General features: G+C 32.5%; 2 protein-coding genes and 2 long non-coding RNA genes across 15 annotated transcripts; 3 read left to right on the top strand and 1 right to left on the bottom strand.

Moving 5' to 3' along the window:
- The first annotated feature begins 173 nt into the window (after window positions 1-173).
- LOC124452432 lies at window positions 174-2,695 on the top strand. The gene is made up of 7 exons (XM_047002966.1): window positions 174-727; window positions 824-889; window positions 969-1,021; window positions 1,092-1,140; window positions 1,453-1,575; window positions 1,677-1,713; window positions 2,058-2,695. The coding sequence occupies exons 1-7, from the start codon at window positions 195-197 to the stop codon at window positions 2,256-2,258; spliced, it is 1,062 nt and encodes a 353-aa protein (XP_046858922.1). The 5' UTR covers window positions 174-194; the 3' UTR covers window positions 2,259-2,695.
- LOC124452434 lies at window positions 1,613-5,527 on the bottom strand. 4 transcript variants are annotated; one of them, XR_006950780.1, is made up of 3 exons: window positions 5,445-5,489; window positions 5,202-5,294; window positions 1,613-3,502 (listed from the first exon to the last, which is right to left on the bottom strand). It is a non-coding gene; the product is annotated as an uncharacterized LOC124452434 (long non-coding RNA). The 4 variants fall into 4 exon arrangements; XR_006950779.1 differs by lacking the exon at window positions 5,202-5,294 and having other exon boundaries at window positions 5,445-5,527; XR_006950781.1 differs by lacking the exons at window positions 5,202-5,294; window positions 5,445-5,489 and adding an exon at window positions 3,784-3,869.
- Window positions 3,173-6,920, top strand: LOC124452433. 3 transcript variants are annotated; one of them, XR_006950778.1, is made up of 3 exons: window positions 3,173-3,236; window positions 5,407-5,699; window positions 6,482-6,920. It is a non-coding gene; the product is annotated as an uncharacterized LOC124452433 (long non-coding RNA). The 3 variants fall into 3 exon arrangements; XR_006950777.1 differs by lacking the exon at window positions 3,173-3,236 and adding an exon at window positions 3,669-3,828; XR_006950776.1 differs by lacking the exon at window positions 3,173-3,236 and adding an exon at window positions 4,260-4,456.
- Window positions 6,921-6,965: 45 nt separating this feature from the next.
- LOC124452430 lies at window positions 6,966-16,284 on the top strand. 7 transcript variants are annotated; one of them, XM_047002961.1, is made up of 3 exons: window positions 9,699-9,899; window positions 10,471-10,569; window positions 13,464-16,284. In XM_047002961.1, exon 3 carries the CDS (start codon window positions 13,484-13,486, stop codon window positions 15,566-15,568), a length of 2,085 nt encoding a protein of 694 aa, XP_046858917.1. In that variant the 5' UTR covers window positions 9,699-9,899; window positions 10,471-10,569; window positions 13,464-13,483; the 3' UTR covers window positions 15,569-16,284. The 7 variants fall into 7 exon arrangements, with proteins under 7 accessions (XP_046858916.1, XP_046858914.1, XP_046858917.1 ...); XM_047002960.1 differs by lacking the exons at window positions 9,699-9,899; window positions 10,471-10,569 and adding an exon at window positions 6,966-7,131; XM_047002958.1 differs by lacking the exon at window positions 10,471-10,569 and having other exon boundaries at window positions 9,690-9,899.
- The last annotated feature ends 153 nt before the right edge of the window (window positions 16,285-16,437 follow it).

Below are 16,437 nucleotides of genomic sequence, written 5' to 3' on the forward strand. Positions count from 1 at the left end.
TCACGATTTTATCTGTTAAAATTTTCTTTATTTTAAATTTTGTCAGCTGATCAACATTTTATGATTCAAACATTTGAGATAAAAACATTTTAAAGTATTTTAAATATAAAAGAGTTTGCGACTGCCTAAGCTTTTCCAGCACACCTGCTGATTCATGACCCAGCCTTAATATCGGGCTGTTGAAGAACATCAAGATGGTTGGTAGTCGTGTCCAACTTTTTTTAACATTTTTTATCCTTTCTCATTCTTGTTTGAGTGGAGTAGTTTGCAATGAAAGCAAAGAGATTACCAAATCTAATGAACTAAAGGAGAAAGCCTCCATGGATCAAGCTATTTTACCAAGTGTATCCCTGGTAGAAGAACGAAAATCTTTGAACAACGATATGAACACTAGATCGCCAAATGAAACAGATGGTTTAGAAAGTTCTTTGGAAGAGAAAAAGGCCAATATACAACAAGATCTTGGAAAGACTAAACAGCTGAATGATGAGCATAAAAAAGATTTAGATGGGCAGTTAGAAGGTATTAATGTAGATGGTTTGAAGGGTGAGAAAAAGGATGAAGACGGAAAAAAGGAGGAAGACGGTAAAAATGGAGAGACTAAAGAAAAAAGTGAAGAGAAACAAGAGGAGAAAGGATTAGAACTGAAAGTTTTAAAAGATGATAACTTTGAACATCTTACTCAAGCGGCTACAGGTGCAACAACTGGTGATTGGTTAATTATTTTGTAAGTAGTGTATTTTCTTTGTTCTTGTATGACTGTCTTTATTTACATAAATTAATTGATGTGAGTTGTTGACATAGATGTGTGTTATTGTTTTAGCATGAAAAATAAAGATTGTGAAAAGTGCACATTGGCTGAAAACGTCCTAAAAGTTCTCCATGAAAGGTTGAATCTTCAGTCTCTGAGTCATTCTTATCTTGCAAAGTATGGTAGTATATTGATAAAATTTTTCCTGTCCATTCAGAATGAAGCATAAATTGAATGTGGCTAAAGTGGAGAAAGATCGATCAACTAAATGTAGGTATTGAATCTTCCCATGATGCTTTACGATGAGTAAAAAATTATGTCATAATCTTCTACTTAATAGTGACCTATAAACGATTTGGTTTGGAAGATGACTTGCCTGTCATATATTTGTAAGTAAAATAAAATCATGACAATTTCTTAATCATTTTATGATGTATAAACAACTATGGATAATAGAGTATGATATTTAAGGGTCCTCTAGGGTAATGTATGTACTAGTTTAATGGGCACAAGTAAAAAGTATGATAATGAATGGGGAATTACAATCAGCTTTCAAAACTCCAGTTAACACTGGTAACAAAAGTCAACATAGGCTCACCACTCCATAATTGACTAGGCCCAGTCTTTCTCCACTACACCACTAAACACTTTGTGAAGAACATGCAATTATAAAAAGATTTATTTTTCATTAATCTTGTCAGGTTTCATCATGGAAAGCAGTACTCTTATGAACGTAACATAGATGTTGATGACATTGCCAGCTTTGTTGATGGTGATTATCAAGTTGCACCATGGAAAACTGTCAAGAAACCTTACACTTGGTTGTAAGTTGAAAATTTTTTGCACTCTCTACACATCAAATATTGTGTCCATTTTCGAGCCTCATTTAATTCAAATAAATATTTTGGTTTTCTTATTATTTTAGTGAGTTTTATCTTGAAGAGACTCAAAGCGAAATGAGCGTAAGATACAAGCTTGGCGACACTTGCTATATATGTACATTTTATTTAATGCTAAATTATTGCTATCTGTACAAGCCAACATTTTAAAAGAGAAGGACTAAATGTTTATGAAAATATAGCTTAAGCACAAGTATTTGTAAAGGTGCAAACTTCTACAATTTTAGCAGTAATTTGACCATTTCTAACGAATGCCATTTCACAGTAATCAGATGGCTGAAAACACACACTTTCACAGTTTTATAACATCGCTATAGACTATTGTTGAATTTCTAACAATTCAGATGAACTTTGACTGCGTGTTTTGAGCTGACACCGACAGTTGAACTTTTGTCTTTTCATTTCAGCATATGTTGCGTTATAAGAAAAACGTCTCAGTGATCATCTTTCTCGCTGGATTTATCAGTGCTATTTTTGTGGCTTCCATATGCGGTACAATTATGTTTCACTTGTTGGAAAACTTTAAGGACGACGATGAGTTACCAATAACAAAAGTTGAGCAAAAAACAGTTAAAGATCAAATTGCCGCAAAGAATAAATCTGATTGAAATCTGTCGAGCACATAGCGGTTGGGTGTTGCGTCAATTTATCTTCTAGAAATATATAGTCAATGGTCGATCGATTTTTATTGAATGCTCAGTAAATTTGATTAAGTTTTATTGACTATGACATTGATGTGTGAAGAAACTACGATGCGATATTTGTACTTATGAAAACACAAATGTTATTTATGAAGAAAAATGTTAGCAAGAACACCTGCCTTATAAGCATTGCATATGTTGGTTTGACATCTGTACATAACCGCTAACTTTGCGATAATCTTGAACTTAGGGAAACAATTAGACAAAACATTTCATCTTTTTATAGCAAGCACGTTGTAGCTCTTGATCGTAGTATCTATTTAAAGGGAGAAATTTACTGTTTCTCTGTTCTTTTGTAAAATATCATTGTTTGATTTAAAAATCATTCACTTCATTCAACAAAACCAACGTGAGTATAATTAATCCCAACAAATTAATCTTCCTATCTATCTACAATTATTTATGGATTTGTTCAATTCAAGTAGCGTTTGCATCAAAAATTTGGTCATATATAGCTAGCTAGTTAAACTCAACAAGATTTGCAATATCAATGTCAATATGAAATGAAATATACTTTAATTAACCTCAACGTTGTAACGAAATGTGGATTTATGAGATGACGCGATACTTTAAGCTTTAGAAGACAAATATCTCTATTTCCAATTAGCTGCATCTTTCAAATCATCTGGAAATAATTAGACGAAAGAGCGTTGATTTGTTCGCTTTTTGGCAAGATAAATTATCGTCATATTATGCTATTCTTCAATTTTTAATTAAAAAATGAATTATTACGAAGACAATATTCCAATGACGCTATCTGCTTTTGGAATGTACATACAATTTTGAAATTCTTTCAAGACAGTTTTGTGCAAGCTGCATCAAGCGAACGTCGACTTCCAGAAAGAGACAACTTTCACTTTTATACTTCAAGATTAAACGTGAAAAGTAAGTTTGTAAACATTTTTCTAAAAAATGCAAATTTTATTACTGTAATTTATTTAAATGATTTCACGCAGCTAAACATCAGTGAACTGAAATAACATATATCTATAGTGGAAAGGAATTTCCACAAATACAATGAGATAGAATTGCTCTTGAAAGCACGTATAAGACATGTCATAAGCGATGTTCAGGTGTTCAAATGAAACATAAAATTTCATCTGTCTTAAAAAGGTAACATTTTCGTTTCTTCCTCAATTTTCGTCAATGGCCTATAACAAGTGCACGACTCTGATGATTGAATAAATTATAAGAAAACCGAGAAAAATGCAATAAAAAGTGATGTCAATTAGTTAAATCAAAGATAAAATTTGTTTCTATCTACTCACGCAGCAGTTAGTTCAATGTAATATGAACATAGATTACGTCATGAAGATTTAAGCCATAATCCATTAACACCATATTAAGGTATTGTACTGACCAGAAAGCTCATTAGTTTAGTTCTCAGAAGTATTTCAATGTAAGATGAAAAAATGTATGAAATAAGTCTTACACAATATATTGGTTCTTGGGGACCAGTTGAAGTCTAATCATAAAGGTACGACCATTATGCAATGTTTAACGGCAAGTAAGTTAATGTTCTACGATCTTTGAATACTTTGTCGCTACAACATCTTGTATACCCTGCTCATTTATCGCACTTGTCGAATGACATTTACATGATATGCAAAGATAAGAGATATAGAGTTCCATTACACAATTACAAACTTGAACTATAAAGCTTTTGTATTTGATTCGTTTGGTCGCAGGACATGAGCTTTATGTGTTCTACATTCCTCACTTTGATTGGTTTGGTATATAAGCGACAACATGCACAGCTTTTTAACGTAGAGATTTTGCGCAAACGCTACTATCTTATGTTTGCATTGTCCCAGACATCCGGCTACACGTATGATTGACGTATTGAAACGGGTGAAGTGAGAGATTTTTGACAGAAGAAAGATGGCCTTACTTACGTCATAACATAGAACGATTAATACATCTTACTGTAAATTAATATTGGGAACTCAAACATACTTAACAACAGATCATAGAAGTCAATGTTTAGTTTTGCACTATAGAAGAATGCTGTTGAACGGTTAAGAAGATCAGAATTTTGTAATTTTCTATAATCGTGATCTTTTTCCTCGCGCGTTGCTCTGGATTTCAAGTGAGAGTATTTTTCAGTAAGTGAAAGAAAAACGAGTGAATACAATTTAACGTTTATTGTAGAGTAGAGATATTAACTAAAAGAAAGGTCTGTACTTACAGTGTAATGACGTGTTTTGATAGTTATGGCAGTCTGTGTCCTCAATATTTGAAATGTAAGGAAATCGCGAAGTTCTTATGTTTAATGCGAGCTTTTCCTTATACTTAAGTATTTTCCTGTTTCAATTCTTGCAAAAGTTCATCTAGGAAAATTTCCCGACCTTTACCACACACGTTTGCAAGTATACTTTTAACTTTGCAATATCTTGTCACATATCTACAAAACTATGTCCTTTTTTTTAAGAATTATCGTTTGCCTTAAAAAAGTTTACAAGTACTTGTCAATCAAAAATCAAAGGCAAGCTTGATACACAAAATTTACTTTGACATAGAACGTTCAGGCACATCTTATACATTCTCAAGTACATGGAGGAAGGAACTCTTGTCTATATATGTTTTAAACGATCAAGCATATTTAAAATTTTTCAATTTAAATGATAATTTTTGAGATGCTTTCAATCACCTTGGAAATGAAAAATTCATTTGCTCAATCTCTTAACGTCAAAACATTTGCAAAGAAAATGAATAATGGCTACATGGGTTTGATGCATGCAGTTTTTGCCTAATTATCATGCATTAAAATATATTTCTAGAACATTTATTTCGAGAGCCCCATTAAGAAATGTAATAAACATATTAACTTGCTGAATCATAAATAAATACCTGTATTGCAGTTGGAGAAAAAATGAAAAGGTCATTTGATCTTATGAAAGTTTTCTGAACAAGCTTCCTATTGGAAAATTTGTTTCATTCATTCTGAATGTGAACAATTTACATGAAAAACCGTGTATAGCAACTTTAAACAAAGACCATATGACAATACAAAATTAATTGTCAAGACTTTATGAATGTCTATCTTCCCGTTAAGCATTGCTTTATTAATGAAGACAGAAGTTAGATGCTCACATTTGGACGTGCCTTTGAATCAAGTAAAACTGGGCCGCAGTAAATCATTAAACACACCAAGAACTGCTCACGGAATGAATTTACGACCAAAACGAACCTACAGTTTGCCAAATAGAGAACGAGGAGGTTTACCCGTCGTTCAAATAAATACCTCCGATCTTCAAGATCAATTTGAAGAAGATTTTTACACAGATAGAGAGCAGAATAGATATCCGAACTACAGTGTGACGACTGGTGTATATTCCTCTGAGACTGGTGAGTGATGTACTGACAACGAGCCAAAATAATTATAATAATATGATCTCGTTCATATGCAGTGTTATATTTAATAGAATATAATACACAGGGAGGGTATTTATAGACGAGAGTTTTAATTCATCTTTATTTGTAAATGAAGATAAACTTAAAATCCTCTACGTCACCGTTACAATGAAGCACGTACACAAGAGTTTATTTACGCTACTATAGAAGGCGATATCATGCAGTTTTAAGGCTACAATTTTACAACCTATGACGTTGTGCTCGCAACTTTATATTAAAGACAAGAAAATACTTCGGAGTTGTCACACTATTGAATAGTTTCAGCTCAAAGAATGAATTCAACATACTAGTTTAAAAGATAGATTACGCTATTCTAATGTCAAATGGAGAAGACGTCTGCTATCACAAAAAATCTAGACCTTTGGAAATTCACAATACAGTCTACGTCAAAGAAATCGCATGGCTTAGTCAACCTTTTGACCCCACATATCTATTTTATCTTTATGTAGAACATACTACAACTAAGACGAATATTTGACACAATCATGCGGCCCTTTTGTTTAATGCATATGATGTTAGTTTTCATTTAAGTTGCAAAGACGGCCTGGTTTGGCCGAAAACAAATAAACTTGAAATAAATTCATCCAGCTGATGAAACATCGCAAATATATACAATATTTTAATTATTCAACAAGTATTGTGATCAATTACGAATAAGTAATTTTTTAATTATAGATATCATGCTTTATTTCATGTACTCTCGTTCAATTTTTCAGACAATCCATTTGAACCTGTGTATGGAGTATTACTGAGTATTTTTTTTTGGATATGGTCAAGGGTTTTGGATTTGTATAATTTTTGAAAAAGTTGATCAAAAATAAACTTCGTACATTGAGTTGATGGGGTATTGTATAATATGTAGTAGCTTTGATTTTGTACTTTACTGAATTCTTTAAATTTTGGCGAGTAAAAAACAAAGTTAAATACAAGTAGCGATAATGTAAATAATCTATGCATAAAATTGCTTTATATTATAACGTTATCAATAAAATGAAATGGACATATACCACCTACTCTTTGACTGTATTATCGTCCTCAAATACTGTACAAATAATGTTTCAAATACCAATCGAACTTCTTCAATGATGTGGTGTTTATTTTGAAAATATTTACGAATCATTCATACATATTTGTTAATAAAATATTTATTTCATACGTTCATTGAATATTTTAGAATTTTCAAAAGAACAGCAAGCAGCCCTTTTCTCAGCAAATGACGTACATGATATAACTAATGTTCACTTTATATAACATCGCACATAACATATATTGATCAAATACGTCCAGTGGTGAAAACAAGTGAAATATCTGTAAGAACTGTATAACTTGACGAACGCATCGCACAATTTTGGTTTAAACAGCGATGGTAAGTGACTATATCTTGTATATATAACTGCAGACGACCGACGTCGTCTAAATTTTGAAATGTCATAATGTAGCCACATATCACTTCATCTTTTCTTTATGTTTTACACCAGATGTTTCATATGTTGTACATATGTACATATAATATATACGAACAGATTGACGATGCGAATGATAAAAAATTGTTAGTATGAGTTTAATCGTGAAAAATCAAAATTAATATATGAGTTAATTGTTGCGATGAATTCTAAAGTTATATTAATGATAAACCATTTGAAAATTTCAAGTGACTTACTAAAGGTTTAATTACGAAGACCATATAGATGATTACGATATGCAAGCTTACAGTCAGAGTGCTTTAGTTTATATCAAGAATCTTAGAGTTGCATTAAAATATCTGATGAAGGAAGAATTTATAATGAACAGCTGAGAATAATTAGACAGTGCATTACATGTGATTATCTTCCGTCAATCCTATGATTTATAAAGTCATCTTTGATAACTTTAAACTAACACACAATGCAACATTTTTATCGTTACATGCTGAGCTTAATGCTCACATAATGCCATGTTTAGGGAACTACAGATATATACAAGCTTGAGAAAATCAGAAAAGTATAAATACTGATGAAATGTAATGGGGTTTTGCAATAAAAACACATCATAAACAGTAAGATTTGCAAGTGAAAAGTTATACTTAAGGTCAAACCTTTACAAATTTCTGGATCAAATACTTTGTATCTTAATAATGTGAAATAGGATTTGTTAAGCTAGAACATATATTGATTGACATAATACATTGCTTTAGCTATTTTGTGCATATGTTTCCGCGTTTGATCATCTTCATTAGTAGACAGTAGATGTTCATTTTGTTGTTAAAACCATTGCAAGCATGCAGACATATTGGACTCATTACGAACACAACTCTACGACAGGTAAAAATTGTCCCCACAATCCATCGAGACAAACAGTAAGTTTTCCCACATAAATATCCGCTTTAGAGATGTTTTATTGTATTGTGTAAAGACAAAGTCAATAAATGCATGAAAAGATGGCATACATCCAATCTAAGCATTGTTAAAGATTAAGTTGTAATCGTTATTAGAAATCGGTAACTTTCTCACACGATGGAAAGCCAACATTAAATCTCCATGTATATTTCTCAGGAAATTAAGAAATAATCCTAGTGTCATAAAGATATTTGAATCATCTGCTGACTAATGCCAATGCTAATTTGAAATTTGTCGTTCAACATATAATATATTAAGCAATATGCAAGTCTAAAAATCAAAGAGAAGCTTTGAGTAGGCATAGCGACAATACTGCGCAGTGAAGAGTTGCCAATTTGCAAGCCTTTGGCATGACAAGTGTGAAACACAGCGTTGAACAATATAATGAACAATAAAAATCATAACTCCCTAAGAGTCTCTGTGTAGTTTTCAAGTTGAGCATATTATATGCAGTGTCTTTGTGCAATAGCAAGCGTCAACTTGTAAACATAATTGTTACAGCATAGTTGTTGTATTATATAGCTACATAGTTCATATCAGATTACAGTAAAGTGGGCGAATGAAGATTTATCGAACACACCTATCCGCCTTTTGAAGAATCTCCATTTCAAGCATGCATATTACAATACAAGTAACGGAAAAAGCTGAATTGTAGTTTTATTGTTTTATCGTATTGAAATGAACTTAAGCTAAGAGTGAGCTTTTCCAGAGCCTTTTAACACCTTAAATGAACTGACCTTTATCATTTAAACATTTTAAAAATGGAAAGATTGCAATTGATAATTTTTAAAGATTACGTTGTTACGTATAATCCAAGAGAGAATGTCTAGCATTCACCTGTTCCCTTATTAATGAAAATTGATAAAATAGTTTTAACAGAAGCAACTTTATATTCACCGATAATGACTACTAAAAATAACTCAGCAAAGTATTCAATTATAAAACGCTAAGTATGTAAAACTGGATGTTTCGTAATACATACAAGTTAGCTATGTTGCAAATAGAAATTCTTGAGTTGGCGTATCTATTGAGGGTACAAAAGAAAAAATTTCAAGTATACAAGAGTTGACGTATATCGTCTCTAAAAGATTAAACAATTAAAAGGAGTCTTTGTGACGAATGGTGACGATCAAATCAATTACGTCATGTTCGTAGAATGATCGGAAAGGTATCGCGAATTTTCGAAATTTTCCAAGTGACGACTCACATGCATAAAAGAAATAAAACATTTCACTTATCAAGACAAAAGAAAGGCATTCAGCCATAGCTTCTCTTCCCAATTAAGGCCTCTTAAAATTTGCTGTGTTACTTTGTTTGGAATTTTTTAGAAGGAAAAAGTAGTTTAAAATCTCCGTGTTTAAAACTACTAACAAAACCATTTAGGGAAATATGTTTCTATGGTATACAATGCACTATATTTCTGAATTTTAAAATATTTGCACAGCAATTAGCAAATCGATCGAGTTTGCATAGAATAAACCGGTAATAAATTGCATTCATACCGCCCGCGATTTACGCAACTTGCTACATAAAGAACATTTTTTATCTTCCTTCCGCTAAATTAAATGTGAACGCCAGCACAAGTCATTCTTATCCAACAAGTGAACAAGAAACAACCTTGTGCCAAAAATTTGACATAGAACCGATAGTATTATCAATCACAAACATTATCATTCATTACAAATAACGATTCTTAATGATTGTTTATGGTGAAGACGTATAAGCATTGATTCTATCTAAAGTATGGCTCGGAAAGCTGGTCAGTATTTTATATATTTTAGTTAAACATTAATATATAGTTAGTTACTATAGTTAAAATTGGTAACCTAGCATGGTATAGTAATAAAGTTAATATAGTCAATACAACTACAGTAGTTATATATTATGTAGCCTATATGTACCCCTGACGCTATCATCATGTACTACAGAGTCTTTTAACCGTGATTAATTTACCTCTTGAATCTTCTCGCCTGGATAAAACGATCTGAAGTGGTTGACTCTTGTTATTAACAATTATTAATTGCTTCATGACTTGAGAACTTTTAAGCATTTTTTTTTAATTATGAAAATGAGACAATATATCTTGTGCAGTATATGCAATACATGCATCAAAACACGTGGCATTGCCTCGCAAATTGAAGAGATTGTCATTCATTTACACTTCCATATATCATAAAACAACCCCTAAAATCATTTTCAGCATCAGCCCCTTATCATCAATAGATATTTTTTACTTTACGAACGAATATATAACTATTGACTTCCTATGTATTATGCAGCACACATTTTTGATAGAATTGTCAAAGCTCACTCTGTGACCGTTATTTTAGGGGATTAAAATGAACCACAAAGATATGAAATTTCATGGTCTCCATTTTCTTTCTTACGTTATACTCCGATTTCAAAACCAACTGCACAATTTTAATCAGGTAGTTTGAGTGATATAAAGATAATTTTTGCTCATGAACATAAACTTGATGTTTTTTGATATTTCGACTTTCTTGAATTTACTTTACGACAAATTACTTCATTAGCAATAAATTGCAAGTTAAACCGTGTAGTCTGCAACAACTTCAACAAAAAATATAACGATAATAAAGCTTTGTAATCTTATAACATTATTGCCTGTTCATAATTTAGGCAGCGAGTAAATTATGAATAGAATAAATTTCGATACCTTCAATGACCTATGGAAATGAGCAAAATTCGTTTTATCAGTAATGTGTCGTGATCATTTTACTTGACATCCTTATTTATACATTAAATACTTAAAGAAAATATACACAAGTTTAGATAGATAAAAGAATCTAAATTATTCGTCCAAACAAGTAATTACTGGTTCAAAATACTTTTTATACTCATAGTTAATCAGTGGCCCACGTTGGCTTAATAATACGATCATATGTGAGACATAGGGCATGGCAGGTTTTGCAAGGCATTGCTATCATATAACAAAATGTTAAGGATCTACCACTATAGGAATTCAATGAAAGAGACTCTGGTAAATGCCATCGTTGTGAGAAAATAGTCATGACGATTACAACTCAAACGCTGTTAAATATGCAGGTTTTTAAGACATTTCTATTAAGACGTGCCCTGAACATGAAAGACGACTAAATGTGAAAAGCATTACTTTTAAATACCTGTCATATATAGATTTTTTTCAATAAAAGATAATCGTTTCTGTGTGCGTGTGAGAAATAATGAAACGTGACAGTGATGTATAATTTTGTCACGAAACAAACTCGCTTCCAGGCTCTGATTTGTTTCAGCGCTGAACTTAATTATTGCAGAGTTAAGCAATAGTTTCTATTTTAAAATTGCGTGGATTCAAAAATGCGCGAAGAGACAAAATATCGCTTGTTTCTATAGCAAATGCTTTGTTTCAGATCACCAGGGAGTAGAGACCAATTGTCCAGAATAATGGTGCATGACTTGAGGGTTATAAAAAACATGCAGAGGACTATATCTTATACAACATAAAAAGATAATGTACTTATATATACATTTCACAATTCACTAAAAATGCTTCGAATTACAACATAATCGAAGAAAAGCACAAAGATTCATCGATCGTGAGTTACTCAAATGCAAGTCGTGGGCTTCAAAGATTACATATGTTTATGCATGGTAAATAACACTCCGTTGTCACTGCGGCTGAAATATAAAGTTAACGATTGATGCGGTGAGGAACAGTCAGAGTATAACAGTACTATATAGTAAGAAACGCTACCAGTATGTACATGAAATATTTTGTCATTTTTTTCTACTTTAAAGACCATTCTTACTCTAAAGATTTGTGACGTGTGTCTAAATTATTGTCTGCAATATTTGTAAAATTTTCAGATACATTTTTGAACCTCAGATGCTTCGTATTTATAGCGCCATGCACACATGTAAGTTTCTTGAATTGTCTAAGACTTAAAAATATCAACTGCGTGAACATTCAAGAATTTACTGAATATATTTAGCAACTGCAGCTTCAATCCATGTAATTCGTTCGTACTTCATTTACTTTACTTTATTTCCTAAGTCTTTCATCTTGTTTAGTCATTAGCAGAAGAAAATCTATCATACATGTACGTCCATCACACGGCACACTGAAAATGCATTTAAATTATTTACACAATGATGCGGAAGCCACTTGAGAAGAAGACGGTAGAAATATCTTCAGTATAAAAGCTAGCTAGCGTCTTGTTTTAAATTTTTATTGTTTACAGTGAACATTTTATTTCACAATCACGTAAAGTAATCGGTTGTGATGTTAAAAAATGGTTGTATTGACAACTGTAAGTGTAAGCTTTTTTGTTCAATATCATGTTAAAATATATTCACGACTCTTTCGAAACACCGTCGTTTTTAACACAAAAAGGCAGTAGCTACTCTGCTTATATGGTTCACAGTGTATTTCTTAATCGTATTTACCAATGGGAAAAAGTCAACAAATGTATCAATGATATAGACAATAACCATTGCTGAGTCGGGGCAGAAGTCCTTCTTTGTTTATGAACCAACAGTATAGAGACAAAATGAAATAATGAAACAAAATGAGACTAGATTGAATATTTGAAACAGTTGACATACCTCTATCAAATATTGTGAAAACTGAACAGTAGCAATATTGACAAATATTTTCAAAAGAAACTATAAACAAAACCTTTTGCTGCCATGTAACTGTATTAAATGAACGTAGATCGATTTTGAATTGTTAATGAAAATTTCCACGACTGTCTTTGATGCTGTGAAAGATCTTAAATGACATTTCGGACACAATTTTCGAAGCAAAAATTTGGCAGTCCTGGGGGCACGGTTAGAGATGATGGAATAAGTAAAACGTTATTATAAAATCCGAGTATTTCAAAATCCTCGAAGCAAGGTATTTACAACAATGTAAATTGGTAGAATCTTATTTCGGTGCATAAATACATGTACATATTTGTGTATCAAGAATTAGATAATTGTTGCTGATAAAAACCTTTCTTTGTACTTTATTATGAAAGATTTCAAATGACAAGCTGCTAACATCAGCTAAGTCCATTCTCGCAAGAAAAGAAAATTTATGTCATCGTTTATAAATACAAATTTGTCGATATTTATACTGCAAATTTATTCTTTCCAAATACAACACTAATCTCAGTGTTCCATAACCATTTAGTTTTGGTTAAGACACAGATTGAATAGTTTCAAAAGTTGAAAGCATTAAGTTTCGATAGTATTGTTCAAACTAAATATATGTAAATTTTGCTTTCGTTTGTAGGAAAAATTATCACCTAAATTATCACTTAAAATCAGACATTTAAATGATGGAATTTCTCCTTTGCAGCAACAAAAGCAAGACAAGAGATGACTGAAATCAAAATGAATGAAAAGCGGACCAGAGATCACAGTAAAGTTAAACAAGCCCACTCAATGCTTAATGTGAGTGAGATTGAAACTCACAAAAGGCCCACCGAAAAAGATATCAATGAACTATACAATGCTTTGCAAAGTCTTGTGCCAGGTGCAAATCATCCTCATAGACCAATAAAGAAACTAGAAGACTCTAATAAAACATCAGTCGCTAATGACACGACTAAAAGTGAATTTGATGATTCAGTGGAATTCGAACTACGTCGATGTCGTAGCGAAGAAAACGTCACCAGAGAACATCGCTATGAGAATAACATGAACTTTGTTTCTTCACTAAGATGGAAAAAATCAGTTCGGGAGAAAATGGTAAAGCAGCAGTTTGTGCCAACGGAAAAACAGGTTTTAAGCACGGACAAACCGGAAAACGTTACTGAAATGATCACGCCTCCAATTTCAGATCAGCTTACCACGTTAAATCTTGTCTCCTCTCCTGAGAAGGAAGAAAAACATGAAACAGGAAATAAGTTAAGTTTTAAGCAAGCATCAGATACGGAACTTGATCATTCAAAACAGAAAAATACCAGAATTTTTCGAAGGCATTCTTCGTTGCCAACGTACGAGGAAGACATAGAACACGTGACTGATGTGGAAAGAAAACAAAAACATTCAAAATGTTCCATGTTTGACGGAAAACAAAGTTTAAGTACGAAAAACAAGAAAAAAAATTGGCGTTCGTTTCTTCCAATCCTCAGCTTGGGAAGAAGAAAGTCCAAATATCAAGAAACTTCAAATAATACCATGACAAGGTCTTCACAACATGATGTGACTGTGCCCGTACAATCAATGGAAGACATGCACACATCTAAACCTGTATCAACAAATTGCGTTGATGGCAGAGTAAAAATGAAAGCAGTCGACTCTCGATTAAAACAATCAAAACAAAAGCAAAGCAAATCTCCCAAATCAAGTCCCGCCTCAAAAAAACCGATCATTCTTGAAACAAACACACCTAGTTTGAAACAAAGCAAAACCCTCGAAAGTAGAACGAATTTGGTGCAAAAGAAATTGGACACGTGGTATCATAATGCGTTGAAGGAAATGAGAGATCCCAACATCAATACAACATCTTTAAGAACACGGTCTTTGGAAAATCTGTTGACCGACACAGAAGTGATCCACAATCGTAACACTTTAAGTACAGACACGGAAAGTTTCAGTGGTGGATTTAGTACATTGGAAATACCTAAAACCAAAGTACGCAAGACTCGATCAAAACGAAACAGAAGACGTGAAAGAAGACGGTATTATTCATGTCCTAATGTAAAACTTGTGACAAAAGCCTTAAACGACAACAATGCATCAAAGGATGCATCAAAAGATGGCAAGAAGAGTTCGAGAAAAGCTTCCACAGATAGCGAACAACCGATTGAAGATGAAGTAATCCAACCTGTTGCCACAACAACAGTGCAACCTCTTGAAGCGAAGCTCTCATTCGGTAGTACAGTTGAAAAAAGGGAACCAATCACAGACTTTATGAAGATACAAAATATTGGCAGTGATGAAGTGTTGTCAGGAGAAAGTTCTCAAACTACAATAGGTTATATGAAACCACTAAAACTGAACTTATTCTACTCTGAGTCACCATCCCGAGAGAGTATACACAAGTCATCCAGTCAAGTTCGGGAAGAGGAGAAAAAATTGGATATTGCAAGTCAACAAGCGTTTGCATTTAAGCTACGTAGAACAACAAGTCGTCGAAGAAAACGTCGTAGCACAAAACGAATACCAACACGATTGTCTAATCAATCAACATTTTATTTTCCCCCAATGAAGATCCAAACAAGTTGGACACGACCAACTAACCATTCTCAAAGCTCTTCAGAAACGTCTCCGAATCTTAGCAACCAGAAATCTTATGTCAATAAAAAACACTATTCTGAATCTGAAGATTCCGGTTGGTCATCAGCAACAAGAAAACTTAGCTCCACATCTGAAACAGGCGTTCAAACAGAACCTGTGGAAGACACTATCAGTGATGTACTACGTAAGCCGTCGTCAGTATCGTATGTCGAGAAGTGAACAGCGTGTAAAACAATTGCTAGTTTGGTAAACAAGCGTTAAATTATGAAAATCAAAATGATTTTGTATCCCAAGTAGAGGAGAGTTTCAGCCAGCAACGATGTATTTGCCAGTGGATATGTGGAAAATTGTGAACACCTCATGGGAAATCATTGAACTTTGGTATGCAACGGTTAAAAACTCCCTGTATTTTTATAGCATGTAGCATACAAGCAAAGCTATGTAGATAGAGATGCTTTTGTTTGAAAGCGCGATGAATGCAATTATGCAAATTACCATTGTGCTGCGTTTTACAAAATTGCTAACTGGTTTAGTCGTGTGATTCAAAGGTATTGTTGATTTGGAAAACAATTGCACTTAATGAAATCAAAATGATTCTTATTTCAAAGTCAGTTTTTCCATAGTTAACGTTTCATTTTATATAAACTGTATAGTGCAACAATATTTATTTATATTGACTAATGAACTATAATCTCACCATATAAAGTTAGTTTTAACCATAGAACAACAGCTGTATAATAATAAATCATATTTATCGTTTATATATATATATATTTTCTTATCATGATGAAAAAAACACGACGTTATAGTTTTACATTAACCTAACTATGACATAATATGTCGCTATTACTAGTTAGTAACGCATTGTATACCATTAAATTGGTTAAAATATTTATCCATTCATGTTGTTGATTAAAAATTTGAAGGAAAAAAAACATTGTCAAATTTATTGTTTGGTTTTGGTGGTAAGGAGAAGTTAAAAACGAAAAAAATATTCAATTTTTTACCGCTTGCAATTTTGCTGTTGTAAATTTAACACAAAAATATTTTATCAAGAATATTCGACATTTGCGTGCAGCTTTGTTTAG

This window comes from Xenia sp. Carnegie-2017, unplaced genomic scaffold, assembly GCF_021976095.1.
Source record: "Xenia sp. Carnegie-2017 unplaced genomic scaffold, XeniaSp_v1 HiC_scaffold_25, whole genome shotgun sequence".
NCBI classification, from domain to species: Eukaryota; Metazoa; Cnidaria; class Anthozoa; order Malacalcyonacea; family Xeniidae; genus Xenia; species Xenia sp. Carnegie-2017.